Raw genomic sequence first — 27,448 nt, forward strand, 5'->3', positions numbered from 1 at the left:
AAGAAAGTGTAGCGGACACCGATGATATGTCGCACACAGCACAGGTTCTTCCCTGCACAATGCACATGGAGATAATATGCGCTCGCACGCCTCTATGTAGCGATTTTCGCGCACCGACGAGCGCGTCGCGCGTGGACTCACCTCAGCGACGTCTTTGCAGGCGAGGTTACGGGTGCAGTCGAGGGCGCGGCCAGCGGATCAGTGCCAGGCTGCTGTTAGATAAGATGCAACACCACTTCCAACGCTCTCACAGGAGGGTGGAAGTACGGGCACTTTGGTCAGCATTGGTTGCTTCCTTAGGCTCACACTCTGTCCCTCAAAGCGACACGACCTGCCGTCAGGAAAGAAGCGCGTTGTACGCACCCATAGATTAGTACATTGCGGCACAGGCGCTGCGTCGCGTCTATCGTAAGCTGGATGTCGCGGGAAGGACATTTGGGCGAGAGCGGGAGTGCAGGAACGCGTCTCGCGCGCGTTGCAGAGTTGCCTCTACTCACCCTTCTTGGGCTTGTCCGGCGTTTCGACTTTTGCATTGTCAGGCGGCCGGACGATCTGGATCGCGTTGGAACGGGGGGCCGCCATCGCGTCGGCGTCACGGTGGGCGCAAGTGACTACGCTAGGACTTGCCGAGTGGGGCCTGCAAGACGTCGGTCGCTTGAGAGGAGGGGAGAAAGGAGAGAGGAGAGAGGGGGGAGAGGGGGCAGGCGGATGGAAGAATGGGAGGAAAGGAAAGTGTGGCGAGATGTGGATGACTGAGTGGACAACGTTGTCGATCGGATATGAGTGGAGGCAAGGAGCCAACGGGGCGAGCGGATCGTACAGTGCGCACTGTCTGTGCCCACTTCACAGTCACAGTCACTATGCATCCCGTACAGAGCAAGCCGACGCTTTCGCTGTCCTACACACGCTCGGCACGCCGAACGCGAAGATTCCTCTTCTGCTATGCACACGTTGCCGTGTGGCTGCACAGCCGCGGTCGCCGCATCGCTCTTCGCTCCTCGGGGGCTGATCGCGTCTCGGCGTGAGAAGGTTCAGGGCACGCGTCCGGCATTCCGACCACGCACAACAAACCTGGATGCACTTACCTACACTGTCGTCGAACCCAACCCATCATTTCAAGCAATGCATGATCCCGGGTAGTACAGATGCAAGGTATACAACAATGCCGAAACTGGAGGCTTACTTGTTGGTCTCCCAGTGCGCCTTGCCGAATGTTGACGCGACAATGAGAGGAAACACGAGCGTCGCATCAGCGTAGACCTGCAGTCAGCCGCCTGTTTGACCTTGTTGGCTACCTTCACGCTCTGCGCGTTCGCGCGAATCTTGCCCCAAGACACTGCCTCGTCGGGACGGGCTCCTGAGTCAGAGCCGTCGTACTGCCCATCAGCGTCTCCCCCTAGCGAGTGCGTGCGCAGCTCACCTCCTGGCCCGTGTTGATATACACCGCGTAGTCAGCGCCATTCCTCTGCGCGTCAGCTAGCCACCTCGGCGAGACGCACAAAAAGCATTGCGTTGGCAATCTGGTGCTTGCACACGCCGCCGCCAAGAACAATCATGCCCGCCTGCTTGGCCTTGACGCTCATGTCGTTCAGTTTGCGGATATCGCCGACGATGTCAACGTTCAGCGGCGCCGGGTCCGCCTTGTAGGTGTGGAAGTACATCATGTCGCCGAGCGAGCCATCTGTCAGGGCGGGGCAGAACACCGGGATGTCGTTCTACTGTCAATTGACCGAATAATAGTGCGCTTACCTTCCAGCACCAGTAGTACACGCTCTCCTCGTTGTCAATCTCCTTGCCGAGGCGGTTGATGACGCTGCTCGGTGTCCATTTCGTCTTCTCCGGGCCCTCCTGCTCAGCGACCATCTGGTCGAGAATCGGCATGATCCAATCCTCAAACTTGCAGTAGTTGGAGTTGGGAACGAGAAGGTTGCCGATGCGATTAAGCCTGGTGTAAGCAAAGCCGCAAAAGGCGCATCATCACGAGCGCGCGACAAATTAGAGAAGGAGGCCATGGGTGCAGAGAGCCTCGTGAACCAGCTCCTCAGCGACCTTGGGGCCGAGCACGCAGCTGGTGGAAGATGGAGCACAGTTCGTGTATCTGCCAACGCCAAAGCTCAGCAGAAGGCATACAGCCCACTCTGCCTGTGCGTTGCAGCATCAGCCGTCATGTAAAGCCCCACATCTTGTAGCCACCGTCTAGCTTGTCTTGACAGATCCGCACAGACACTCACCCCTTCTTGCGCAAGTCAGCGCCCGCGAGGTGGAAGTCGCCGAGGATCGTAGACCCGAGACACTTGACAAAGTCCTCCTCGACGCCGCCAGCGGTGGTCACGAGTGCATCGACGAGCTTATGCTTGGCGAGGAAGAGGATGATCTCGCGCAATCCCGATGAAATGAGGTTCGATGTGTATCCGAGGAACAGGGTAAGCGGCTGCTCGGTGTTCTCGCGTTGCTTGCGCTGTCGTAAGCTTCAATCAGACAGCACAAAGCCCCCATGCACTATCCAAGTGGTTTCCTGCCGCCGCTGCACACTCACCATCTCCTCGACGACCTCGATCGCACGGGCGAGCCCGGTCGCCTGGAATCCGATTGTCTCGTACCCCTTGAGGAGGGAGATGAGATCAATCGGCGAGCTCAGATCAGGTCCCTTAACATGAACTGCGTTCTCCGGGATAGCCTCGGAGGGCGTGAGCACGCTAGCGTGGGCGTCGGACATGGCGGTGGGGAAAGGCGATGTTGACAAACGGCTGTCTCCAGAAATCTTGGAAGACCGGCGTCAGGCGGTGGAGGTCACCACGTGGATTTGCCTCCGCCGACAGATGTCATTGTCCTACAGTCGTCGATCGTCGACAACGCAACAACAACCTCACCCCATGGACAGACGAGAGGGCTCTTCACGCTACGTCAGCAGCATACCGCGCACCTCAGTGGCGCGTCCAGCGGCGCGCTCGTCTCTGACCTCCTCAACCCTCCGAACGCCGATGTCCTCTTCAACATTGGGCAAGCGCGGTGCAGCTGATGCTGGCTTGCGAGACGGTGAGCTAGCCGCTCTCTTCCAAGACTGACATCAGACCCGGCTTCTGTACGGAAGACCCTTGCCTCTTCCCAGCTCCGGACGACCATGCTCGAGCGTCGCGTGCTGGACCTCGAGCAGCAGCTTGCCGACAAGGATAGAACTGCAGAGGATCTGCGCTCCGAGAATGCACGACTCGAGGAAGAACGACATCAGCTATTCGAGTCCGCGACGCGGGTGAAGAACGACAGCGATGCGCAAGCGAAGGAATGGGCCGCAGAGAAGGTGCGATTGACGTTGTGCCAGCGCTGCACCGCAACTGACACCAGGCTGATTACGATGCGAACCTGCGCAAGTATCGCACGCAAGCGCGGCAGGTCTCGGGCTTGCTGGAGGAGCAGCAGTCGACGATTTCTAAGCTTCAGCGAAACTACAACCGAGTGCTTCGCGACCTCGAGGAGAAGGAGGCGCTATACACTGAGCGCATCAAGGTGCTCCAGGATGAGCGCGACCAGCTTCGCCAGTACGAGCAGCGGTCGCAGCATCTTGCGATTGAGGTCGAGGAGCTGCGAAGGAAGGCTGATGCGAAGCGCAGCCGCTCGCCTACCAAGGCGGACGACGGCATGCGAAGCGAGATAAGAAGTGAGTCGAATTCTGGGTCCCAGCTAATGACAGGACAATCAGTGTCGCTCCAGTCGCAGCAAAGCAAGATCGACCAGTTACAGGGAGAGGTGTACGAGCTGCGGCGGTGGAAGAAGGACGCCGATGTGCGCGAACGGCAGGCGGTGGAAGAGAAGGCCAAGTTGCGCCGGCAGGCCCAGACACTCGAAGACGAGGTTATGCGGTTGCGACACGAGCGGGAGTGAGTTGATCAATACCTCAAGAGCTGACATTAGCTCGTTAACACAGAGCTTCAATGGCGCAACGGACGACGAGGTGGCACAGCTGCAGGCACGGCTCGCTGCATTGGATAAAGTGCACCAGGAGCTGGCATCCAAATACGCTGCCACGACTGCCGAGCTGGATGAGGCTCGGCGGCGGGCAGGACAGATCTCGGACGACAGTATGGCCACAATCCTCGATCTCAAGGAGCGCGTGCACAGACTTGAGCGGGCGGAGCGCAATGCTTCCGAGGGACAGCGCTACGCTGAGGCGCGTGTTGAGGGCCTGAAGCGCGAGTTAGAGGCCGCGCGCTCGGGACCCGGCGGCGACGGGCCATGGGGCAACAAGATGCGCGCGCTCGAGGCCTCCATCACCGAGTACAAAAGTGCCCTGGATCTGCTGCAGGCTGAGGCGGCAGAAGTTGAGGAGCGCGTTGCCCGCGGCGCAGGGCTCGTCAAAGCACAGGCGCTAGAGAACGCCGAGGCGCGCGCGTCGTCTTTGGAGTGCGAGAAGGCTGAGCTGGAGGCTTCGGTAGAGGAGCTCACGAAGGCGAACACTGCGCTCGATGCCGACATTGCCGAGCTGATGCGGCGTGTCGCCAGCGGTGAATACAATTCCGAGCGGGAGCGTGTCCTCGAGGTGCGCGACAACCCTGCCGCGCGGGTACATGCCGTGAGACGCGCGCAGCTGGACGATCTGCGAACTGAGAATGCCGCGCTGCTCGCCCGCCTCAAGGAACTGGATACAACGCCCTCAGAGGGCGGTAATGGCCTTGTTCCTCGTGCAAGTTACGACCGGCTTGAGAAGGAGCGCGACACCGCCGCCGCTGCGCACGAGAAGCGTCTACTGCGCCTCAAAGAGATATTTGGGCTCAAGAGCCGCGAGTTCCTCGAGGCTGTGTACTCTCTCCTCGGCTGGCGTATCAAGTTTGAGGAGAACGGCGGTGAACTCCGCCTCACGTCCATGTATGCGCCCAAGGGCAAGATGGGCCTTACACTCAAATTCACTTCAGACGAGGGTCACTTTGGTACGATGCACATGAGCGGCGCGATGAAGCGCGGCCTCGAGGAAGCTCACCAGTTCTGGGTCATCGAACGGCAAAGCATTCCCGGCTTCCTGGCGCAGGTCACGACCGAGATGTTTGAGAAGACGACTTTCGGGCGGGCAGCGGGTTATGTCGGTCTGGGCGTTGAGCAGTAGTCTGGAGCGCCTATTAGAGATGTAGATAGGCTGAGATTAGAAATGTACTATTAACTGCATACTGGCACATCGCACGTCCAAGGCTACATCTCACCGCATTCGGTGATGCGGACTGTCATCTTGGGCCTGGGGTCAGCTCGGATTAAACGCGACCACTCACTTGTTCTGCGCCCCCGTGGGAACGTTCTCAATCTTGCGCACGGTAAGCAACCCGTCGATGACGCGTCCAAACACGCAGTGCTTGCCGTCAAGGAAGTCGGCGGGCGCGGTCGTGATGAAGAACTGGCAACCATTAGTCCCTGGCCCAGAGTTGGCCATGGAGAGTAGCCCCGGTCCAGTGTGCTTGACGATGAAGTTTTCATCCTCAAACTGGGCGCCGTAGATGGAGAACGTGCCGGTGCCGTCGTGGCGGATGAAGTCGCCCCCTGTGAGTTAGTGGGATCGCAGGACGTCAACTCGGACGTCGACTCACCTTGAATCATGAACTGGGGAATGCTAGCGTAAGCAAGTCATGGACGGAAGAGTTGAGGGATTCAGGCGGGTACGGGATGGATGAGGCCTGCAGCAGCACTCATAACCAGCTCCAGGCCCTCTCCAACTGCGAGGAAGAAGGCGACTCGGCTCACAACCGGCAGAGAGCCGCATACCGTTCACGCCTTGGGATAGAGGACATTGAGATATAGCTCCAGTGCCTCGCCTTCAGGACGCCAAGAAGAGCGCGCGCCAAGTTTGGCTAGGGATGCAATCAGTTGGCCTAGATTTCAAACCCGAAGCGCCGGCTGGCGAGCGTGCTTCTGCGCCCGCTGCGCTTGCAGCCTCAGACCCGCGTTGAACACTTGAACATCGACTTTCCCTAACACGGAGGATGTAGAACTCACACTCTGTTTCGTTAGCTATGCTCCTATCATGCAGCTCACCGGTGAAATGTCGCGTTCTTGTAGCCCTGCGGCACAGAGTTGACTCTGATGTCAGCGAAGCGCTTTGGCAGCAGCCGCTCTTGCAGCGAACGCACCTGTGCTCGCCAGTACACAGCTGTCGGAAGTTCTCCGCGGTTCTGAGATCAGCTTTCGCTCGAAGGAGGCGAGTACTTGGGCGTAATGTCACTGAACAGCTCTGCAGGTTAGCTTTGCGATAGACTTGGGAAGGAGGAAGGAGGACGGGAAAGATGATCAGAGGCATGTGGGAATAACTGAGAAAGAGATCCAGCGGCCAGGAGCCACCTGCGCAACAATCAGAGCCAGAGTGAATATTACCCAGCTGGGGATACTCGCGGCAAGAGATGATGAGAAGGCGTCGGCAGGGAGTAGCGGCGTGGAGCGATGGGCATGGGGAAGGGGAAGGGGAAGGGGGGAGGGTGATGATCACGATCGTGGAACAATCAAGCGCACTCACCCATCTTGATGCGCCCGGCGGGATGATCTCCAATGTTGACGTCGAAGAAGACGATGGGGCGGGTAACACCCTCTGGCGCGTCGAGAGGAGCCATGGCGATGTAAATGGGGGGATGGTGAGCGATGAGCGAGCTAAAGATGTCAACAGCGAAGGGTGACCACACCGAGGTGGAGGTGTGTTGTTATGACGGAAGTATTTGGGTGATTAGAATTTGGGCTAAGGCCATTTTCTAATCAACCTTGTTCATTCAAGTTTGAGGGTCAGGTCCTCGTCGTCACCACCCCAGGCCCTGTTGATGAATGGGGACAAATACAGACGAGTCGCTCAAAATCAGTCGGCGCGAAACCCTGCGAAATGCTGTGAAATTCCTTTGTGCAGTGGACATGTATGCTACACCTGCGGCCCTGTAGTCCACTCAAGCCTGAATAGTGGATGCATGTACGTGGCTAAAGCAAGGACGAACGTGGATGCATGTGTGTCGGCTTTGGGTAGTCCGTGATGCATGCGAGGGGATCGATGTTAGTGTGGGACCTGACCGTCAACCGGATGTTGTTATCAAGCAGCGACATCCTCTCAAGAGCTTTCGCCAGCGCAGTAGCAAAGATTGTGTGGTCCACAACAATCACGATCTGCACGACCTGCACGACATGTACGACCTGCACGACCTGCACAACAAGCACAAACACTAGTGCAACCGGCACAGCCTCCATCCACATTCAATACATTGTATCTGCACAATTGGGACCCTGCTGTTGGGCTCTAGTGACGCTCTCTGTCTCTCTTTCTCTCTTTCTCTCTGTCTCTCTGTCTCTCCGGGGTTCCCTAGCTCCCCAGCTTGCTTGCTCTTTCCTACCTCTTGACGCTTCTTCCTAGACATGAGTCACGTGCTGTGCAAATATGTACAGTATCCCAGCCAACTGGGTCGAGGGGAGGACCCACATCATATTCTCCGCCTTCCCTCCTCTTGAAATCTTTCATCCACTCATTCATCAACCATCAACCATCAACCTACACACACTATGCCACCCACTAGCGGCAAATGGCTCACGGACCTGTCCCCCCTTAGACGGCTCCTCGTGTGCAAGATCCTCGTCATGGATAGCCGCAATAACCTGTCCCCCGCTTTCTGGAACAACTACGAGACCGCCGTCGTCCATGCTGAGTGTTTTTTCGAGGTGCGCAACAATCGCGACGATGAGGGGGCCGCGCCTTCCGAGGCGGGCGAAGTTTCCGTGGGGCGCGACGATCCGGAGGGGCGCGACAATCTTGAGGTGCCCAGCAGTTTCGAGGGGAGCAATCTGACTGCCACCGCTCCGGCAGCCGCCGATGACGCCCACCCTCTCGACCAGATCACCCAATTTCCGTGGTTAGTCGAGTGTAATGGCACGTGCAGCATGGTCGGAACGGCTCGCATCGATCCAGCTCTGCAGGATTGGGGTTTGCCACCGCTCCCCATGACGCGCCTGCTTCCGGAGCCCCCTCTCCTGCCGACTCCTCCCGTCTCCCCGACACTTCTCGTCCCGCGCCTGCTTCCAGTCTCTCCGACACTACCAACCGCGCTCCACTTTTCCACGCCACCTCCCACACCTAGGCCCTCCAAGCGCAAGAATGACGCCGACGAAAACGAAGGCCCGCCGACGAAGCGTTGGAGGTCCGGCTCGACCTGCGATGGTGACTGCTTTTTCTGTCGCGCGTGGCAGAAGCAGTGCCGGGAGGAGTGACCCGTGGTCCACTCTTTGATCCGGTGATTTTGCCCTCTGGCCACATTGTAGCTATGTAGCTTTGAGTTGATGCATGGCCTGCATGGGAGGTCCTGAGGCCTGGAAACTGGAAGACCATGGATCCCGATCCCCGGAGCACGAAAGGAAAGCATCCGCGAACAATCGTCAGCTGATCGGAGATCACCAAATCGCCGGTACTCCTGCAAGGCTTTTGGGGCTGACGCGGCGAACGAACACCACGATGTGCCACTGTCTCTCTCTCCCCATGGCTCTCCAGTTGTCCAGATCCATCTAAGCCTCTAAGCCTACTGTGCTCTTACTCGCTGCCTTGCCAAGGCCACACGCCCATAGTCGCACATTTCTGAAATACCAAGACCCTAATTGCGCCCCAGATTCCCAGCCTAGGTAGCCTCTCTCAGATCTCAGACGGATTCAAGCGTGGAGGGCGGTGCTTGTATTTGATCGAGTCCAAGGCGGGCGCCAAAAAGGTACAGTGTATTGATGATTGATGTACCGGCCGTACCGGACCGCTGAACCTCGCCTCACCTCAGCCATTCAGCCACGGAATGCAGCAAAACAAGCCTCTAGCGCAGGGGGGCATAGTATCCCCCTCCCCCCTCCCAGCCCCCCCCACCCCGACATAAAGGCGGCGCACTCCATTCTTGTTCTTTCATCCATTCTCCCACCATCATCCCTACAACTACATCCTCATCCTTGTCTCGTAGCAGTCTTCTACACACACCCTGCATATCACCCATACCTACAACCATCCATACCTACAACCATGCCTCCTGTAGCCAGCAACAGGCTCGCCCCTGCCCGTCTCGCCACCAACCCCCTCCAGCGCCCTGTGCGCAAGGTCCGCGTGTGTGAGCTCGCGGCCAACATCAACTACGGGCTCTGCAAAATTGCACTCGACGAGCATCTCAAGGGTCGCACCATGAACGTGAAGAAACAGCGCATGGTCTCGAGCGCACTCGTAGAGCCGACGATTGTGAGTACAGCTTGGCTGACAAGGCTAACATCAGGAGCTGCTCAGCAGTCTTCCTCCCCGCCGGCTGAAACCCAAAGTCCAGGTTGTCGTCGATGCGAACGGCAACGCGGCCGAGATCAACCCCAACCAGCACGTGCAGCCCCCATCGCGCGACGACGCAAACAGAACCAAGGTGTTGGTAGACCGACTTAACGCTAGCAAGACCGCACTTGTTAGTGAGCAGAAGGTTTCTTCAGAGCTGCGGCGGCGCAAGAAAATTCAGAGGCTTCAGGAGCCTCTCGTCATGCGTTCGCAGTACGCGTCCTACTACAGGCGCGTCCCGGCAGCGCTTGACAACCATCCCAGAATCCACCCATCCGTCCCGCCACCTCTTGCGCGTTCTCCTCCTCCTCCTCCCCTTCCTCCCACTCGGTGGGTATTGCGCCCTCAGATCTGGAAACCGTACCAGCGTCCAGTCCTGGCCCCTCCCGCGCCGGCGCCGGTGGAGCTTGCACATGTACCCTTTATCCCGCACATCCCGTCCAACACTCCCAACAACATTTTCCAAGCAAGCAGCGAGGCCCCCGCAGTTGCGCCAGCAGCATCACAGGAGACGGCTACAACCAAGATCGCCGGCGCCCCATTTGAGTTCACGTTTCAGTTACCTGAATCCTACGCCAATGCGGGTCCTAGCGCGGCCTACATCGCCAACTGCAAGGCTTACCTGGCAGAGGCTGAGGTCCAGAAGCAGAAGACTCTCAAGAGGATCAGGGAGCAAATGAGCAAAGAGCGGTCTCGCAACGGCCAGAACCCACCCCGCCCTGCGTGAATTTGAAAGTAAGTGGCAATTGACAAGCAGATGGCTGACAGTGACAGAATCTTAGCTAAGCAGGCGCTTTTGGGCGGTTACGGCTGGGCATCCACATGTTTTGTCACCTTCTTCCTCTCTCGTCTTCCCTAGACCGTGTACCCTCTTTGCTACTGTACCCATTACTAATCTATAGTTTTATAGTATAGCTACAGCAATAGACTCGTCCAGTATTAGCGTGGACCCTGTAGATATCCATGTAATCAAACTTGCAGTCGTCTTGACACTGAATTGTGGGATTGCAACAGTAGTGAATGAGTGATGAATGGCTCTAGTTTTTCGAACCCACAAGCGGCGGGAGACTGCGCAGTGGAGCGAGTTGCCAGCCATTGCCAGCCCGCCAGCTTGCCAGCCCTCTCACGCAAGAGTCATGTCTTAGAAATTAACTTTGTCAATTCATCAATCCACGTGGTTTGTCATGTCCACGAACCATTCGTACCACACTGAATGGATCCAGAATCCCTGCGACGCGTCGTAGCTCTCTCATCCCTGATTTCCTTCTGCTTGCGTTGTCGGCGAGATCAATGCGTCACGTGATTCACCACATTATGTCCGACTCACACGATGAACTGCCCCAACGCAACGCTGGCGAAGGTGAAGACGATGCCGTAGGCTCAGGTCTGAGATGGGGTGGCGTGAACTCTGAGTGGAGCGATGACAAATGGGTTTCCGATCTATGTGAGGTGTCCTGCCGTTGTCGCGCCGGACTGACGCCGCACCGCGGCACGTCGCAGCGGACGGGAGGGGCGCAAGTTGGCGGAATCGACGGATGTGCAAGGCGTGCAAGGCGTGCAAACGCCGCAACCGTCAGTGTAGCGTGCACGAGTGGAAGGCCCCGCTTGCGCGGACCATATGCAGAGGAGGATGGACGGATCCGGCGTGGCAACCCCCCCCCCCCCTCCCCCCCCCAAGCTTTTGCTTTTCCCCTAAAGATCACCGTACATCACCATCCACCTTTCTTCATCTTCTCTCATCTCTCCATTGCTCTCTAGCACTTCTTCTCCCACTGTCTATTCCCCCTCCTCTCCTCTTGCTTTACAGCTTGACTCCCCACTTCCTTCCCGTTTGTGTTCCCGTTCTTGTTTCCCGTCTTGTCCTCTACCCCCGGCATCTCATCTTCGCAAGTGAGTACCCCCACACTCTGCCGATCCGTGCGCCCACTCACGCCTAGACCATGAAGGCCGCCACCACGATCGTGCGCTTCGGGCGCACCCAGCTCGTCGCCACCCGCTCGGGGCACATCTTCACGCGCGTGCTCCCGGACAGCAAGGCTCTCCTCAAGCCGTCGCCTGGCAAGAAGGCCCCAGCGTCGCCCCACAACGCCAGGCGCAAGCGCTCCTCCACCCTCTCGCCGGGTGGCGGCGCGAAGCAGATCCCGACGACGCCCAAGAAATTCACGACCGCGAACGCGACCAAGATCAAGGCGAACCCGGCGCCGGTCAAGATCCAGCCCGCTCTCGTGAGTTGCGTCTAGGCGTCACTGACAGCAGGCCGATGCCCTGCGCTGGATGGTGCGCACGCACGGCCGCCGCCCCGAGCACCAGCGCGCGATCAACCTGCACATGCTGGCCGAGATCTGCGTCTCGGCGCCCAAGGCGATCTCGCCATCGCACTCGCCATAGCCCATATAAACGCTGCATGCTACATAGCTCTAACTAAACCCAAATCACCGAGGAAATGCATGATTGCGGCCGCCTGCGTGTTGCATGTTGAGGTGAGGGGGATGTGTGTAGGCGGGAGCAAATTTGCGCGCCTGGATCATGTTTGCAGTGGGTGGAGCTTGACTCGCATTCTTCTAATGTTGCACTGTATTCTGTTTGCGTCGTGTGGGTTTTATGGATTTTCCGGTGTGTTCTGAGGGCATGCATCACATGCATCGCGCGGCGAGGGCGGTGAATGGGCTGTGCGGCCTGGGCGCTGATCGGCATGAGGGGCGCCGACCTTCGTCCGATCCGCTCAGCTTGTCCGTGATGAGGATGGGGGTGGGAGGCTAATCACGAGATGATATCAGGAGTTGAAGCCGGTACACAACGGTCATATTGTTGCATGCATGTATAGAGAGACGGCGCGGGAACGTACATCCAAAGATCAGGGCATTGGGGGGGCTGCGAGAGGGGAGGGGGAGGGGGGTGGGTCGAGTAGATCGAGTAGATTAGATGAAATGAGCGAGATGGCGTTCATTCCCTTGCGAGACGGGGAGATTGAGAAGGATGACAATGAGAACGTGGGTATAGACTACGGGTGTGGACAGGTCATAGGCACCAGGCATTGTACAGGGGGCAACGCTCGCAGGGTGTAAAGTAGCCCCAAACTGTGCCTGCTACTGCCGAATGGCGATAGAGTTCTCAAGGAACTCGGAGGGCGACATGTTGCGAAGAACAGCTGCCACGAAGGACCTGGCGGGAGGAGGCGTGGTGGGCAAAGCAGCGGTAGCTGGGGTCGTGGTCGGCTGCGAGGCGCCGTCGGCCGTGTCGGTAGGCTGCGAGAGGAAGAAGGAGGTGGTGGTCTCCTCATAATGGAGCGAGGTGGAGGTGTGGTGGACCAGAACAGCCGGTGGCGTGACAGGAATGTGGTGACGGGTAGAGAAGAGGCGCTGCCTGGCTCCTGGCCAACGAGGAGGTGTGTTTGACGGGGTGTTGTTGTCATTGTTCTTGTTAAACAGGGGGGTGGAGGGCAGACGGGGACCATCGTACAGCAAGGGCTTGTTCCTCGCCGCGTTGGGGATGCGTCGAGCTTGCGGAGCGTCCATCGACTGGCGCCGAGTGAAGGGAGGTGTGATCGGGAGTTGAGGGGCGTTGGTAGTGTCAAGAGAAGAGGGATCATAAGTGGATGAGTTGGACGGGGTGTAAGGGCTGGGTGGAAAGTACACGTTGTTCGAGGCAGAAGCAAAGCGAACGGTCCTCGTGTCTTTGCGCGTGCGAGAAGGTGTAGGACTGCTGGTGGCTTGGATCTTGGAGGTGTTGGCGTCGACCTTGCTGCCGTGAGATGTTTGGTTCTGGCCGTTGGAGGTCGGAGAAACAAGGAGATACTGGTAAGCCATGACGGCGACGGCGAGGGGTACGATGAAGAGGCCGAACAGAGCACGCATCGCAGTGTAAGCTGGGAGGGCTAAGTGAGGACGGAAATGAGAGCGGGGCATGATTGAGATGGTGAGGAGAGAAGAGAAGAGGATAGTGGAGTTGATATCTGGTCGGCTCGGCTACCGGCGGTGGCAAAAGTGATCCACCCAACCACTGGTCACTGTCCCACCACTTGCCAGCCATCCTGCTATTCAGCTAAATTGTCTCACAGCTGCCAGAAGTATAGCTCTCTTCTATAGGATATATGGCAGCTCCATGTTTGCAGGTCGCTGCATAGTGCTGTTGCGACCGCAGCGCAGTGCAATGGGTGAGCCAAGAGCCAGACGCGTACAGTGGTCCTCCATGTGGAGATCGCTGCACACCATGCCTAGTGTTTTCAAGCTCTCAATGGGTTATTATGTAAAGACCAGCGGTTATCTAGTCGCCCAAATCTAGTCGCCCAAAGATCCCAGAGAGTACTGCAGCTGCAGCCGCTCACCAGAGGCGTACCGCCAAACGCTGACGCCGTCTTTCTAACATAGCTCTCTTCCAAAGATCAAGCCTACGTCTCCATCGCTCACCGTTGCACACTCATCTGCTGCAGTCCCCCCGATTGCTGAGGGCGTAAAGTGCTTCACACACAACCCTCGGCCAACGATGAAAGCGCCACTCCTCGAGTGCGCCCTTCCCCTTCCCCTACATCCCCCCCTTCCGTGCTCACTTGAGGGTTCAAGCAGCGCCTTCAACGGCCTCAAGGTTCCGCAACGATCGTCCGCAAGGCCCTCAGTCAACGGGCTGGCTGAAGCAATTCAACGTCGCCCGAGATGCACCGGAAGCGCTCGCATCTCTGCTGCTGCTGCTCTTCCAGAAACGAGAGGCACTTTCGCACACCCCTCCCGTATCTTCCCTGTTCTTTCGGATCTCATCAGAGGCATCCATCGCGACTCATGAGGCACTTGCCATCACATTCTGAGTTGCGTCGTTCCACCCTCAGGGCCTCGGAGCATGTCGCGTGGCTGATCGACAGAAGTGGCGGACGGGACACATGACTGCAATCTTCAGGGACACCCAGCATACCACTTAACCTAAAAATCACTCTGAATCGCGCTATCAACGGGACATGGCATGACACGATAGCAATACAGCACCCTCTATCTCTACTCTCTCTCCCCCTGCCCCGCGCCGCCCGACACTATCCGCGCACCTGCACCCGCACTCGCACTCCCGCCGCTCACGCTGCGCCCGAGCGCGCGCACGCTGGCATTCAGCTCCTCGTTGAACGCGCGGAAGCTCTCGAAGCTCTCGTCGCTTATATCGTGGCCGGCAGCGCGCAGCCGCTCCACCTCGGACCGGACGCGGCGCAGCGCCGCGACCGACTCGCGCTCGCGCGCGCGCCGCGCACTCTCGTAGCTCACATCCGCGGACGCGTGGATCGTGAACGCGCCCGCGGCGTGCGTCCCCGCGCGCGCTCGCATCGGCGAGGGGAGGGTGGCCGCGCGCGGACGGGAGCGCGAGCCTATGGCTCTCGGCTGCGCGTGCGCCAGCGCGGCGGAGCGCTCCGGCAGCGGCGGATACAGGTTGTACAGCCGCGGCGAGGAGGCGTTGTACCGGTAGCTTTCGTCTTCGATCTCCGTGGGCTGTGGCGAGATCGAGCGGTTCGCGTCGTCATACGTCGTGTCGGGATAGTAGGTGGTGGGCTCATCGGCTGATCGCCGGCCGGCGGAGCCGTGCTCACGTAGCACGCGGTCGACGTTGCCCAAGTGGGACCGGGACCGGGGTCGGCTTAGAGCTCGGCGCTCACGCTCGTGCGGCTGGAGTCGGCGATGCTCTTCGGGTTGCTCACGCTCGTCCTCAGCCGCCCACCGCTCATAGCTGGAATCATGGGTGCGTTGCTCACGTCTGGAGGCGGCCTCTCGGCGCGGATTCGCGCGCGCCGGCTGCGACGGCGTGGTGGCGATAGTGACGTCGGGGTCGAAGCTTTCGTCCACACGGCGTAGGAAGCCCATCTCTGGATCTGTACGCTCACGCCGCCTCGGCGCTTGCGGCGGTGGCGCAGGCGCCGACGTCGATCGGCCGAGCGCCCAATCCACGACTCTCCTCAGCGTCGACGGCGGTTCTTGGCGTTCCTCCACCCCGCGCTGGCTGCGCCTCAAGCTGCGCACACGCTCGCGATACTGCGCCGCATTGTCCAGCGCACGTACCCGGAGCTCGAGGTCCTCGCGCGACCACTCGCCGACCAACTCGCGCTCCTCAAGCCCCAGACGCGTAATGAAATTGTCCACGACGCGGCCGACGCTCCACTGCCGCGAGCGCGTGAATGGCGTCCATGTTGCTGCGCGCGAGCGCTCCGCGTCGTAGAAACTCTCCAGACGCCGCCAGTCCGATGTCGTCCATGACCGGGCGCCGCGGTTTACGCTGCGCGCCGAGCTAGGAAGGGCGCGGGGCGTGCGGGTCCAGCCCCCTGGCACGGGGGGAGCCGGGCTGTCGAAGTGGCTCGTGCCGCTGGGACCTGGAGTCTGCTGGGCAGCAATCTCCTCCAGCGAGTCGTCCTCGAACGCGTCCGACTGAGCCGGGCGAGCGCGCTGCTGGCGGTCATACGTGCGCTCATCGTCACGCTGGCTCTGTGCCAACTCGTCATGCAGGCTGCGGGGCTCAGGCAAGCTGCGCGAATGTCTGAGGCCACCGCGCGACTCGGGCGTTGACTCAGCTGAGGGGACAACCTGGCGCGAGAGCGCCGACGGTCTAGCCGGGCGATACGCCTCGGGGACGTGGCGTGGCTGCTGATGTAGCTCGTTCACAAGAGTGTTGCGACGAGGCTCATAACGGGTCCCGCGCGCCGGCTCTGTTGGGGTGAGATCGTGCTGAGGCTCAGCAGTCGCGCCGTGTTGAGTATTGTTAGGTCGCTGAGACCGCAGCGCCTGCGTGCGTCGAGCAGGCGTGCTGGACGGCTGATGCGCGCCCTGGAGTGACGTGGCTGCCCCAGCTCCTGCGACATCGAAGGATTTGCTGCTCCCCTGGGCCTGCGTCTCGTGCGGTGCAGTCTGGGGTGCAGAGCGGGACACAGGTTGAGCGGGCTGAGGTGGAGGTGCAGAGCGATGAGGAGGCTGAGGTGCAGACCGAGGCGGACTCCGCTGACGGGGGACTGTTGGAGCGTGGGCCACCTGCGCGGGCTGTGTGTAGGTGCGCCGCGGAGGCGGAACCGCAGGGGTAGTCGACACGGGGCGCTGTGGAATGTTGGGCGTGGTGGATTGGCCTCTGAACGCTGGCGGAGGCAGGAGCGGCGTACCGGAAAGATTGGAACGGGATGATGGTGGCGCGACCTGCGGCGTCGTTGACGGGAGAGACTGGCTTCCATGAGGCGGGCCCGTCTGCCGCAAAGTGCTGAGCGCCGCAGCACCGCCGAGTAGCCCGAGGGCACTGTAGTCGTGGGACTCACGACCGAGGGAGGGCTGGGGCTCGGACGTGACCGCGGGCGTCGTGGTGGAGGTGCCCGCAGAAGGCGTGCGGCCCGACGGTGTGCGGTGGCTAGGCATGCGTCCGCCCGACGTGGCGCGTGTTCCAGAGGGCGTCCGTTGACTTGGGGTTGCGTGACTAGAAGCACGTCCAGGAGTCGCAGGGGACGGCGCCGATGAACGCGAGCCCGGCATTTGCCGCTGCGCGGCTGTGTTAGGGGTCCGATGGGAAGACGCCGGGGATGCGGCGTGAGGAGTAGACACGCGAGGCACGCGTGCAGGTGGTGAGGGGGCATCGTTGTCGTTATGCGCGTGGCCGTAGAGCTGGTCGTAGTCGTGCTCGTGCTCATTTCCACGCTCGTGCTCATGCTCGTGCTCGCGCTCGAGCTGATCTTGCTCGTGTCCGTCATGCTCGTGCTCATCCTCGCGCGGGTCGTCACCCCCACCCTCGTCGTCCGTGGAGTTGTCCGTGAGCCCGCAGTGGTGCTCGCCCGGCACGACAGCCACCTCGTCATACGGCTCGTTGTCGTACTCGACGCGCGAGTCGCTGTTCTCGAGCCCGTCGTCGAGCGAGTCGTCAAGCACGCGGTGCCGGCCCATGTCGTTGCTCTCGCGCGAGTGATCGTTCTCAAGTGAGTTGTTCATGCCGTAGTGTTGGTGCTCCAGCGAGTCGTCGCCCGCCATTGGCTGGTTCTCGTGCGAGTGTTCATTCTCAAGCGACTCGTCCAAGCCGTGGTGGTGCTCGAGCGAGTCGTTCAAGTCATGGTGATGCTCCTCAAGCGACTCCCCGCCGATGACCGGCTGGTTATCGAGCGACTCGTCGCCCATCTGCTGGCTCCCGAGTGAGTACTCCGCGTCCACCGTGCGGTCGTTCGCAAAGGCATCATGCGAGACGTCCATGTCGTGCGCGGAATCGTGCGAGACCTCGGCTGTGTGGCCGACCTCGTCCTCCTCAGCATAAGGTATGCCCGACTCCTCCTCCTCCTCGTACGCCATGCCCCCGCTGCCGTCCATGGGCGGGAACTCGTCCTCGGAGAGATACTCGGCTTTGAGATTTCGGTCCTGCTCGTCCTCATGCCTTGGGGCGGGCTCATCGTCTCTGCTGTCCTCGACGGTGGCCCCCTCGGCGGAGGCCTCCTCGTCGCTCTCGTCCTTAACGAGCGTGACGTCAATCACGCGCTCATGCACGACGAAGTGGACCAGGCCCTCTTCGACACAGTGCGCGGGGATGGGGTATCGCTCGTGCAGCCGCTGGCGGCTCGGCCCTGCGACGGGGGCTGGTGGCTGAGGCGAGACGGGCTGGACAGGCTCGACTACCTCGGACGGGGCAGCCTGTGTAGGCACGTCGGCGTCAACCTCGTGCGCCCACTTCTGACGGGCGTGGTCGACAGGCGGCCAGTCTGAGGTGCGCTGGACGGGCGAGACTTGAGCTTTGGGTCTTGGGATCCGCGACGGCCTGGTAGTACGGCGTGGCTGCGTCTCGGTGACTGGAGTGGGCTGGGCTGAGCGTGGTGACTGCGCGGGCTCCTCCTGGTGCGCTGAAGGGGAACGGCTGAGCCTCGCGGAGCGGCGCGGCGATGGCTCTGGCTGGACCGCTGGAGAGGGGGGGAGCTGTGGCGACTGACTAGGCGACTGCAGCGTCTCCAAAACGGACTGGCGACGCGGGCTTGTGAGGGGCGCCGTGATCACCTTGGGGGGATTTTGGACGGGTACGGTGTCTGCCTCCCATTCAGGTTTTGGAGCAGGACTGCGCGACTGCCGCGATGGCTTTGCCGACAAAATGCCCGCGTCCGAGCCGGCAGACGAGTGAGCGCGCGGAGAGGCCTGCGATGGCGTCCGCTGGGGAGCAGGAGAAAGACATGGCTGGGTCGTGTAGCTGCCTGCGGTAGTGAGGTGGCCGCGAGTTGCAATGGTGGGTGAACGCTGCTCCGAAGCCGCACGATGCGACGCTAAAGGAAGCTCCAAAGCATCGCGCTGCGATGGCGTCCGCTGCTCCGAAAGGGCTCGTTGCGAGGGCGTATGCTGCGCCGAAGCCGGCCGCTGCAGAGGTGTGAGCTGCTCCGAAGCGGCGCGTTGAGACGCTGAAGGAAGCTCCAAAGCATCGCGCTGCGATGGCGTCAGCCGCTCTGAAACGAGCCGCTGCAATGGTGTGCGCTGCTCTGAAAGGGCGCGCTGCGACGGCGAGGGCTGCTCGGAGAGGACACGTTGCGATGCTGTGCGCTGCTCTGAAAGGGCGCGCTGCGACGGCGAGCGCTGCTCTGACGCCGCACGCCGCGCCGGTGTGAGCTGCTCCGAAGCCGCCCGTTGCAGTGGTGTGAGGTGCTCTGAAACATCGCCCGATGGCGTCCGCTGCTCCGAAACGGTGCGCTGCGCCGGCGAACGCTGATCAGAAGCGGCACGTTGCGACGCTGAGGGTAGCACGGTATCGCGCTGCGACGGTGTCTGCTCAGCGGCGCGCTGCGACATCCCAGATGATGGTGGACCATGTCTTGGCGTAGCACTGGCGTCGCGCGACGGCGCGTGCACCGCCGCCACCCACGGGGAGCGGGGCGCCTGCGCGTGGTCCAGAGACCGCGGCTGTGGGGTAGGTGTGAGGCTAGCCGACCGGCGTGCAGGGCTGCGTGCAGCCTGCGTAGGCGTGCGGTCCACCGAGGGCCCTCGTGGCGCCAGGCTCGTGTTCCGCGCACCTGACGATAGGAACAATCGCGGGGTGGGCGTATGCCCGCGCGACGAGGGCGAGCGCGCCGGCGTACCGTACCTGCCCACATCTGCGTCATCTTCGTCCTCTGGCGCTGGCGTGACGCGTAGGACTGGCACGCGCTCCTCGTCCTCGTTCTCGACCTCCGGCGCTGGCGTGACGCGCAGGGCCGGCACGCGCTCTTCAGGCGTGGGGGAACGTGAGGGGCGTGCGTCGATGCGCGTAATGTCCCACTCGGCGCCGATGTAGCGGTATCCGCCCATGGTGTCGTCCATCTCCTGGGTGATGTCGAGCGTGTCGTCGCCCCACACGTCGCTCGCGCCGTCGAGCGTCGGCCCGTCGCCGATGTCGTCCGCCGCGGGGCGAGGGTCGGGCGACAGTCTGCGGGGCGACGGTTTGGGCGACAGCTCGCCTGGCGACGCCCGCGACGCATGGCTTGCTGCCGGCGAGTTCTCGCGCGTCATGCTGCGCGGCGTGCGCGCGCGCAGCGTCAAGCCTTTGAGGCCTGGCGTCTGGGTCGTGTGCGATGGCCCGGCGGGCGTCGAGGCGCGAGACGGCGTGCTGACGCGCGAGGAGGCGAAGGAGGGCTCCGGCGTCGGCCGGTCCCGGAAGTGCTGGAGCGCTTCGCCGTAGTCGAGCACGCGGGCTGGCGAGGCTGCGGAGGGCGCGGAGCGCTCGGGGCTCTTGCCTTTGCCTTTGCGGGGGGAGAAGATGACGGGCGATTGCTCGAGCGTCGAGGCGCGCGCGCTGGGGAAGCCTCGAGATGAGTAGTTGGACGCAGGGCTGGGCGAGGGCAGTGGCTTGAATGGCGAGAGGGCCGGTCGCGGGTGTGGAGATAGCCCGTTTGACGGCTGTGCGGAGCCAGACGGCGGGCGCACGGGCGAGTGGGTGTGCGAGGCCGGAGGCCGAGGCGACGCTTGGGGCGATGAATAGGGAGGAGCGCGAGGCGAGGCCTGCGGAGACGAGCTGAGAGCGCGGGCCGAAGCCCGTGGAGACGGGCTGGGAGCACGCGCTGAAGCCTGCGGGGAGGCGCTGGGTGCGCGCGCCGCAGCTTGAGGAGAGGCGCTGGGAGCGCGCGCCGAAGCCTGAGGAGAGGCGCTAGGAGCACCCGCCGCAGCGTTAGGAGAAGGGCTAGGAGCGTGATGGGAAACCTGCAAAGGGCTCGGAGGAGGGCGCAATGTCTGATGTGCAGGCGACAGACGAAACGCGCCGGACACCTGGGGATGCGGACCAGGCGACGGCGGCTCGATGTCATCCAAGCTCCCCGAGAGACGCGCCTTCGCCGGCGTCGAGCCGGCAAACTGCCGCCGCCGGCGACGCGCGGACGTGCCGAGATCTACCTCTTGTGAGCCCGGCGAGGTGCGCGGGGGCGCGGATGGCGCGGCGGGCTCACGAGTGGGAGAGGAGTAGCCGAGCACGCGGTCCCGGATCCGGGCTTGCCTCGCCGCGCGGTCCTCAGGGGACGGCTCAGTGACAGCTGGTGGTGGTGGGGAAGACGGCTGAGTGGCGGCTGGTGGTGGAGAGGACTGCTGAGTGACGGCTGGTGGTGGGGAGGGCTGCGTGACGGGCGGTGGTGGGGAGAATGCCGGCGACGAGGGCTGCATCGCCCCGCCGAGCGCGCGGTTGTACGCGACCACGACGTCGTGCAGCGAGCCCTCCTTCTCTTCCTCTGGCACATCCGGGATGTCCTCGCCCTCGTCTGCTTCCGTAGAGGCGCTGGCATCGAGGTCGGCGTGGACCGGCGAGCTGCCGTCAAGGGGGGTGACGAACGGTGGCTCGTCGGTGTCGTCGAGGATGGTGTCGTCATCGAGGTTGAGGTCCTCCCCGGTTACGTCCTCGTTAATGGCCTCAACAGTGTCGTCCTCCGGGTTGAGATCCTCCCCGGTTACGTTGTGCGCGTTGAGGTTCTCGACAGTGTCGTCTTCCGGGTTGAGGTCCATCGTCTCGCCCTCCGGATCGAGGTCCTCTCCAGACATGAACCCAAGGTCCAACCCATCGTCTCCTCCGTCCTCCTCCGGTACGACTGAGAGGCGCGGGGACGTAAACTGGTGCGGGCGTGGCAGGTCATCGGCCGTGTCGGGGAGACCGTCCTCATCTGCGTCCTCGTCATCGCGCGTATCTTCTTCTGCGTCGTCCGCGACGTCCTCTGCGTCGATCTCGAGCTCCTGGTGAGGCGAGCTGGGCTGGCGTGCTTCAACCTGTTCAGCTCGCGTAGAGAGGGGGGCTGGCGAGCGGGCGGGCAAGGGAACAGGCGACGAGCGCGCCGGCTCGGCGGGCAGTGTGGGTGAAGGAGAGTGAGCGCGCTTGGCAGACTCATCTCCTGTAACAGAAGCCTCTCCGGCCTGCGCGCCAGGCGAGGAACGGGCGGAGCCCCCTCTCGGCGCGGGGACAGCGCCGCGCGTGGAGCTGTCGACATCCTTGGAGCGGGATCCGTACGTCTGGACACGCGGCTCTGACGCAACGTCCTCGTCGAGCTCGGCCGTCTGCGCCATCCGCGCACCCAGCGCCTCGGCGACCGCCATCCGCGTGCCCTCGGACGCGAGGATGTCCTCGCGCTCGTCTTGCTGCGTGCGCGGCGTGGGACTCGGCGACATGTGCGCGAGGCTCATGTACCGCTCCGCCGGGGCTGGCGTGAGTTCGCGCGGGGTGAGCTCGCGCTCGGACCCGCTGGACGGCAGGTCGGGGTAGTCGCCGAAGTCGACGCCCTCGTCTTCGTCCTCTGGCGAGGGGGGGCCGGCGAGGTGTCCGAGCATGCGCGGCACGAACGGCGAGTCGAGATTCGCTGGTGCGTCTAGCGCTTGCTCCTCGGCTTCAGCTTGTGTTTCGGCCTCTGCCTCCGCCTCCGCTTCTGCGTTGACCTCGGCCGCGGCGTCGTCAGAAGCGTCCGGCACCACGGCGTGGCGCAGTTTGGAGCCCGCTTGGCGCGCAATCCTGCGCTGGACCTGGCTCGCGAACGTGTCGTCTGCAGCGACGCTCTCTCGGGGCTTGGGCATCGTCGTGCGCCGCTTCTTGACACTGCTCCGGCGCCGCTCGAGCTCCATCCGCCGTCGCTTCGCCCCAGGTTCTTCGAGGAGCAGCGGGTCGTCTCCGGGCTCGACCTCGATCTCTTCGTGGTGCCCATAATACACGTTTTCGGGGATGATGGCGCGCTGCTGCGGCGTAAGGCTCATGCGCCACCGCTGCGTTCTCTGCTGCAGCTCGTGCGTCACGGAGATGGAGGAGGCGCGGCGGCGTTCGGGCGGGATCGGCGTCGCGGCGAGGCGGCGCGCCTCCGCGGCGCGCAAGGCTTCCGCGGTTGGAAGGGCATCCGTTGGCGACTTGCCGGAGGGACGGGGCGTGCGCCCAGAGGACGCGTTACTCTTGCGTCGCGGACGGGGAGTGGAGTCGGCATCGTCGGGCGCCTGTTTGGAGCGGCGCCGGCTGACGGATTCGCGAGGTCGAGCGGCACTTGGCGTGGGCTGTGTGCGGCGCGCCTTGACGGCTGGCTGCGGCGGGACCTGTCATCAGTGGATTTCGCAGATGGGAATCACCTGGCTTGCTGGAGTGGGTGTTCCAGCGCAGCGACGGCCGAGGCCGCGCGGACCGACGAAGTGCGGCGCGGGCGCGAATTCGGGCTCGGGCCCGTCGCTGCCGAACAGGCTCGACGTTGACGGACCGGCGAGGTCGGAAGGCGGCGCGATGTCACCGATGCGCGTCTCGTCCTCCGGCATCGTCCAGACCGTGGTCACATCGGCGCTGCGCCGCGAGACGCCGGACGCGGCCTCGAGCGCGGTAAAGCTCCGGGGGAGCTTGGGTGGGGGGTCGTCAGTAACTTTGCCTTTTGCGCGCGGTCGTTTGCCGCGCGAAGGACGCGGCGAGGCCAGAGACGGTTGGGTGACGTCTCGCACCATGATGGTGCGAGGCGGTTAGGTGGACAAGGGTATGGGTAGTGGTGCTTGCAGAGGATATCAAGAATGGGATAGACAGGCAAGAGGGGATAGTTGCTCTGGAGTCGATGTGTCGAGTACAGAAGAAGATGATGGTGAACGGATCGAGGTGACCCTCCACACGAGGCCACAACAACAACACGGTCCTGCCTGGTGGGTAGAAGAGGTAGAAGGGGGGGAAGGGATAAGGTTTGTGGGTTAGTCACGTGACCAATGCTCATGGTTTGTATGGGAAGGCTGGGGGAGGCCTGTGATTGGCTGATGAAAGTGATTTGGATGTCGTTTGGGGTGCCTGGAATGGCTACTGTAGAAGAGGGAAGGGGCAGAGGGTGATTGAGCGCCACGGATGATTTGGCGCGCCTCTTGTGAGTGACGCATTCTCCATTCTCCCTCTTTCTCTCTCCTCGCCACCACTCTCTCTCCGAGCAACACCTCTCTCCTCCTCGACACCACTCCCAACAGTCTCCTCTTCGTCTCTCTCTCTCGCTCTTGTACTCTTGTACTCTGCCCCTACGCAACCCCCGCTCCCATCCCCACCCTCCACCCCTCCACCCAGCAACCAACTCACCTCCACTTGCCTTTCCCCCCAATCCCCCCCCCATCACTTCCACAGCTCCATCTCATCTCCTCCTCCTCCTCCCTCAACACTCCCCATCCCATCCATGTCCGAGCAGGAAAAAGCTGCTCGCGATCGCGACGCTGCTCGAGGTGCGTTTCATCACACTCCACACCGCTAACTTCTTTCCCCAGACCCCGCACCACCACGCTTCCCTCACTCTGGTCCCTCAGGTCCCCGGCCAGACCCTCCCCCTCCGTCATCCTCGGGGCCTCCTCCTCAGTCACAGCCATCCGCACCCCATCATCACCACCACCACCATCACCACCACCACCACCGCAGCATGTCCTCCCACTCGGCTACTGGCGCTGACCGTGCCGGGCCCGATCGCCCCACAGGCGGCCCTCCCGGCTCTGTTTCGGCCCACGAGGCGAGCCGCGTGCCTGGATCGGGGTTATCTTCGGCGTACCCTGTCCTCAATCCGTATACCTCGGGCGCCTCACAGGGCCCCGTTCGCCCACCACCTCCCATCCTCGCAGGCGGCTCTTCTTCATACACTGGCTTTGGCTCGTACATCTCGGACAAGCAGCGCGACCGCGACCGCGACCGAGTTCGACAGATGGAAAGGGACCGCGATCAGCAACAGCACCAGCAACAGTTGCAGCAGCAGCAGCAGCAGCAGCAGCAGCAGCAGCAGCAGCAACAGCGCGATAGGCGCGACAGCGGCCCCCAGCCGCCCTCGTCCAAACCCTCTGGCCCCGACACCTCCCCAGGACGCCCTCCCAACACACAGCAGCCGTACGGGTCGCGCAATCTTCTCTCAACGTCACCTACTCTCTCGAGCAGGCCCAATCCTGGCCCACCGCCATCCTCGTCGGCAGCCTCAAAGCCTCCCGCCCCCATGCCCCCTTCTTCGGCCTCGCTCGCTTCTCGTCCCGGCGTCAGGCTGCCTGCCTTTTCCACCCTCGGTTCACGACCACTCGGAGCACCTTACGACGGACCCGGCGGTCGCGCACGCTCCGGAAGCACGTCAAGCGTTGGCACACCGGCCGGCGACAAGCCTCCTCCTTCCAGCGCCCATCACCGCAACCTCTCCGCCAGCAGCAATCCCCGTGGCGACACAGGTGGACTGCCTCCCATGAGTCAGACAAGCCCGATCAAGTCCAACGCCCCACCACCTCCCTCTGCAGCGGGGCGTGGTCTCATCGGCGGACCACCTCCCCTCCCAGGCGGTGCACGCGACCCTCCCCAGCGCTCGCCCGTGCAGTCCACCGCTTCGATTACGACCTCGCCGCAGCAGCAGACGCGCGAGCCGCCGGCTCCTGCTGGTGGCGCCAAGCCCACGGGCGCAACGGCGACGTCCGCATCACAGCGCCCACCTTACTCGAGTTCTTTCAGCTCGACGTATGCGTCAGCGTACACACAGCCGTACAGCTCATATGGCCTCGGTAGCGGTTTCTTGGGCAGTGGGACTGGCTACCAGTTCTCTTACACGCAGCAAGAGCGCGACCGCCGTGAACGCGAGCAGCGTGAACGTGAACGAGAGAAGGAGCGCGACCGCGAGCGTGACAAACAGAGGGAGGTAGAGCGTGAGCGTGAACGAGAACGCGAGCTCGCAGACAGGCAGCGCCGCGAGCGCGAGATTGAGCGCGAGCGTGCCGCTGCCGCTCAACTTCAGCGAGACCGCAAACTCGACGCGGAGCGAGAAGATCAACTCCGTTTGGAGCGCGAAAAGGAGCGTCGCCCTGGCTTTGGTGTGCAAACTAAGCCTTTCCAACCTCCGCGCTCCGAGCCGCATCCATACAACGACATTTACGGCCGCTCTCGCGCCCCTCCTGGTGCGCCCTCCATGCAACAGCCCTCCATAAGCGAGAACAAGTACACGAGGACAATCGAGGTCATCAACCGTCCCAGCGAGCACCCAGCCGACCGTCCCAGCGCGCCGGCGCCAGCGTCGGCATCGGTGTCTGCGCCCCCGCCAGCTCCATCGGCCCCTCCTCCATCCGCTCAGCCGGCTGCTGGGCGGGAGAGGCCGTACAGCTACAAGCCGCAGGAGACGCGTGACCATCAATACCAACCCCGAGATGTCAAGCGTTCGCGCATGGACCAGGCTATCGAAGAGCAACAGGCGGCAGCGGCTGCTGCTGCTGCTGCTGCTGCTGTCCAGATTCAGGCCCCAGCGCCGCCCGCGCCGCCCGCAGCCGCTGCTCCTCCCCCTGCTGCTCGCCGCACAGCTGCAGGTGGTAGTCGTGCAAAGAAGCGCAAGGAGGACGAGAAGAAGCCACCTGCCCGCGATTGGTCGCAGCTCACCACGGCCATCAAGACCTGGCCCAAGGTCTCGAGTGCGCCCGTCGAAACCTGGCTCGAGAACAAGAGCAGCGATATCACACAGCGCATTGTGGGCCGCGACGTTTATCGCGGAGAGAACTGGTCGCTCGCTCAGACGTCGTTGTCAATGGAGGACTGCGTGGGTGGCGTCGCAATCATCCGCTTCAGCGGTGCTTTCCTTGGCTCCAAGTGGAAGGTTCGCGGCGAGCCCGGATGGGATGAAGCGAGTACGGAGCCTGTGCATCTCCCGGGCGAGCGCAAGATCTGGGGCACGGACGTCTACACGGACGACTCTGATCTGGGGCTCGTCCTGATCCATGCAGGGTGGATCAGGTGGGGCGGCACGAGCACGTACGACAATGACGCTATCAATGTGACGGTGCGCATCGTGCCGACTCTCGTGCACTACACAGCTACGGAGCGCAACGGCGTCACGACCCGCGGGTGGGGCAACTCGCATGATGGAGCCAGCATTGTTATCGAGGGTGTCGAGCGCATTCGCCTCGACAAGTTTAGCATGGGTAGAATCCCACAGTTCAAGCGCCGCAAGATGGCTATGGTCGAAAGAGCGCTCCAGGCTAGCGCACTGAAAATGTACGCGCCCGCGCCAATCGACCTCGAGGCGGCCGCTGGTGTGCTCTTTGAGGACAGGTTGAACACGCCTAAACCCCGCCAGTACCCCGCTCTCTGGGACCAGGAGGTGAAGCTCATTCGCGGGCAGTTCGTTGCCGACTACACGCCTGAGGCGATGGCGTCGTACCTCGATCTCCCGGGCGACGATATTGACGAAGGCTCGCCGAGTCTCTGGACGCACGACCTCTACTTTGGCAACAGCAAGGAACGGTGAGTGGGACGTTTGGCATGTCTGACCCCAGGTACCGCGTTGAGCTGAGCACCACCGCGCGCGGCGCACCGCGCCTGCACGTCTCATGGACCAAGGCTGCGGCCAATCCCGAGGAGTGGGCCGCGCCCGATGACCTCGCAAGCGACGTTGATCCCCGCAGGGTGTACTGGGCCGAGGAAGGGATGGCGATCTCCATGGAGCGTGAAGGAGACGACTTCGTGGGCGTGCTGTGCCCAGCGCAGGTTTACGGCTGGCAGATTCGCGCCAAGCCCGTCGCTCAGACCGTGGACGAGAACGAGGAGCTTCCTCCCAAGAAGCCGTCCAGCAAGTCATCCCTCGAGTCGCCGGTGAAGTCGCCCGCACATTCGCCCGCACATTCGCCCGCCCAGTCGCCCGCTCAGTCGGAGAACAGAGACGCGATGGACGTGGATTCCAAGGAAGCAGTCGCAGCTTGAATCCGCTAGATAGTGCATCCGTCCTCCGCAACATGTATCTGTATTGATTCCAGGTGTCGCTGCTTCCATGCGAGCCACCGG

At 62.2% G+C, this 27,448-nt stretch overlaps 9 protein-coding genes across 9 annotated transcripts; 6 read left to right on the forward strand and 3 right to left on the reverse strand.

Annotated features, from left to right (window-relative positions):
* Nucleotides 1-26: 26 nt before the first annotated feature.
* On the forward strand, nucleotides 27-374 carry COLE_06995 (uncharacterized protein; the record flags this gene model as incomplete). Its single annotated transcript, XM_018419756.2, has 1 exon — nucleotides 27-374. The coding sequence occupies one exon, from the start codon at nucleotides 27-29 to the stop codon at nucleotides 372-374; it is 348 nt and encodes a 115-aa protein (XP_018276270.1).
* An 805-nt stretch (nucleotides 375-1,179) lies between these two features.
* COLE_06996 (uncharacterized protein) lies at nucleotides 1,180-2,716 on the reverse strand (the record flags this gene model as incomplete). Its single annotated transcript, XM_018424166.2, has 7 exons — nucleotides 1,180-1,260; nucleotides 1,296-1,376; nucleotides 1,421-1,465; nucleotides 1,500-1,715; nucleotides 1,750-1,945; nucleotides 2,232-2,458; nucleotides 2,537-2,716. 7 exons carry the CDS (start codon nucleotides 2,714-2,716, stop codon nucleotides 1,180-1,182), a joined length of 1,026 nt encoding a protein of 341 aa, XP_018276269.1.
* Nucleotides 2,717-2,981: 265 nt separating this feature from the next.
* COLE_06997 (uncharacterized protein) lies at nucleotides 2,982-5,095 on the forward strand (the record flags this gene model as incomplete). The annotated part of the gene is made up of 5 exons (XM_018425554.1): nucleotides 2,982-3,036; nucleotides 3,072-3,298; nucleotides 3,343-3,655; nucleotides 3,689-3,875; nucleotides 3,910-5,095. The coding sequence occupies 5 exons, from the start codon at nucleotides 2,982-2,984 to the stop codon at nucleotides 5,093-5,095; spliced, it is 1,968 nt and encodes a 655-aa protein (XP_018276268.1).
* Nucleotides 5,096-5,178: 83 nt separating this feature from the next.
* Nucleotides 5,179-6,581, reverse strand: COLE_06998 (uncharacterized protein; the record flags this gene model as incomplete). The annotated part of the gene is made up of 7 exons (XM_018424165.2): nucleotides 5,179-5,221; nucleotides 5,256-5,520; nucleotides 5,568-5,590; nucleotides 6,013-6,057; nucleotides 6,108-6,149; nucleotides 6,184-6,208; nucleotides 6,488-6,581. The coding sequence occupies 7 exons, from the start codon at nucleotides 6,579-6,581 to the stop codon at nucleotides 5,179-5,181; spliced, it is 537 nt and encodes a 178-aa protein (XP_018276267.1).
* A 1,360-nt stretch (nucleotides 6,582-7,941) lies between these two features.
* On the forward strand, nucleotides 7,942-8,208 carry COLE_06999 (uncharacterized protein; the record flags this gene model as incomplete). Its single annotated transcript, XM_018424164.2, has 1 exon — nucleotides 7,942-8,208. The coding sequence occupies one exon, from the start codon at nucleotides 7,942-7,944 to the stop codon at nucleotides 8,206-8,208; it is 267 nt and encodes an 88-aa protein (XP_018276266.1).
* A 784-nt stretch (nucleotides 8,209-8,992) lies between these two features.
* Nucleotides 8,993-10,010, forward strand: COLE_07000 (uncharacterized protein; the record flags this gene model as incomplete). The annotated part of the gene is made up of 2 exons (XM_018426937.2): nucleotides 8,993-9,202; nucleotides 9,237-10,010. 2 exons carry the CDS (start codon nucleotides 8,993-8,995, stop codon nucleotides 10,008-10,010), a joined length of 984 nt encoding a protein of 327 aa, XP_018276265.1.
* An 808-nt stretch (nucleotides 10,011-10,818) lies between these two features.
* COLE_07001 (uncharacterized protein) lies at nucleotides 10,819-11,907 on the forward strand (the record flags this gene model as incomplete). The annotated part of the gene is made up of 3 exons (XM_065626513.1): nucleotides 10,819-11,173; nucleotides 11,221-11,508; nucleotides 11,540-11,907. 3 exons carry the CDS (start codon nucleotides 10,819-10,821, stop codon nucleotides 11,905-11,907), a joined length of 1,011 nt encoding a protein of 336 aa, XP_065482207.1.
* Nucleotides 11,908-12,369: 462 nt separating this feature from the next.
* Nucleotides 12,370-13,188, reverse strand: COLE_07002 (uncharacterized protein; the record flags this gene model as incomplete). The annotated part of the gene is made up of 1 exon (XM_018425553.1): nucleotides 12,370-13,188. One exon carries the CDS (start codon nucleotides 13,186-13,188, stop codon nucleotides 12,370-12,372), a length of 819 nt encoding a protein of 272 aa, XP_018276264.1.
* Nucleotides 13,189-24,083: 10,895 nt separating this feature from the next.
* COLE_07003 (uncharacterized protein) lies at nucleotides 24,084-27,367 on the forward strand (the record flags this gene model as incomplete). Its single annotated transcript, XM_018425552.1, has 2 exons — nucleotides 24,084-26,911; nucleotides 26,944-27,367. 2 exons carry the CDS (start codon nucleotides 24,084-24,086, stop codon nucleotides 27,365-27,367), a joined length of 3,252 nt encoding a protein of 1,083 aa, XP_018276263.1.
* Between the last annotated feature and the right edge of the window lie 81 nt (nucleotides 27,368-27,448).

Source organism: Cutaneotrichosporon oleaginosum, assembly GCF_008065305.1.
Source record: "Cutaneotrichosporon oleaginosum strain ATCC 20508 chromosome Unknown ATCC20508_contig06, whole genome shotgun sequence".
Taxonomy (NCBI): domain Eukaryota; kingdom Fungi; phylum Basidiomycota; class Tremellomycetes; order Trichosporonales; family Trichosporonaceae; genus Cutaneotrichosporon; species Cutaneotrichosporon oleaginosum.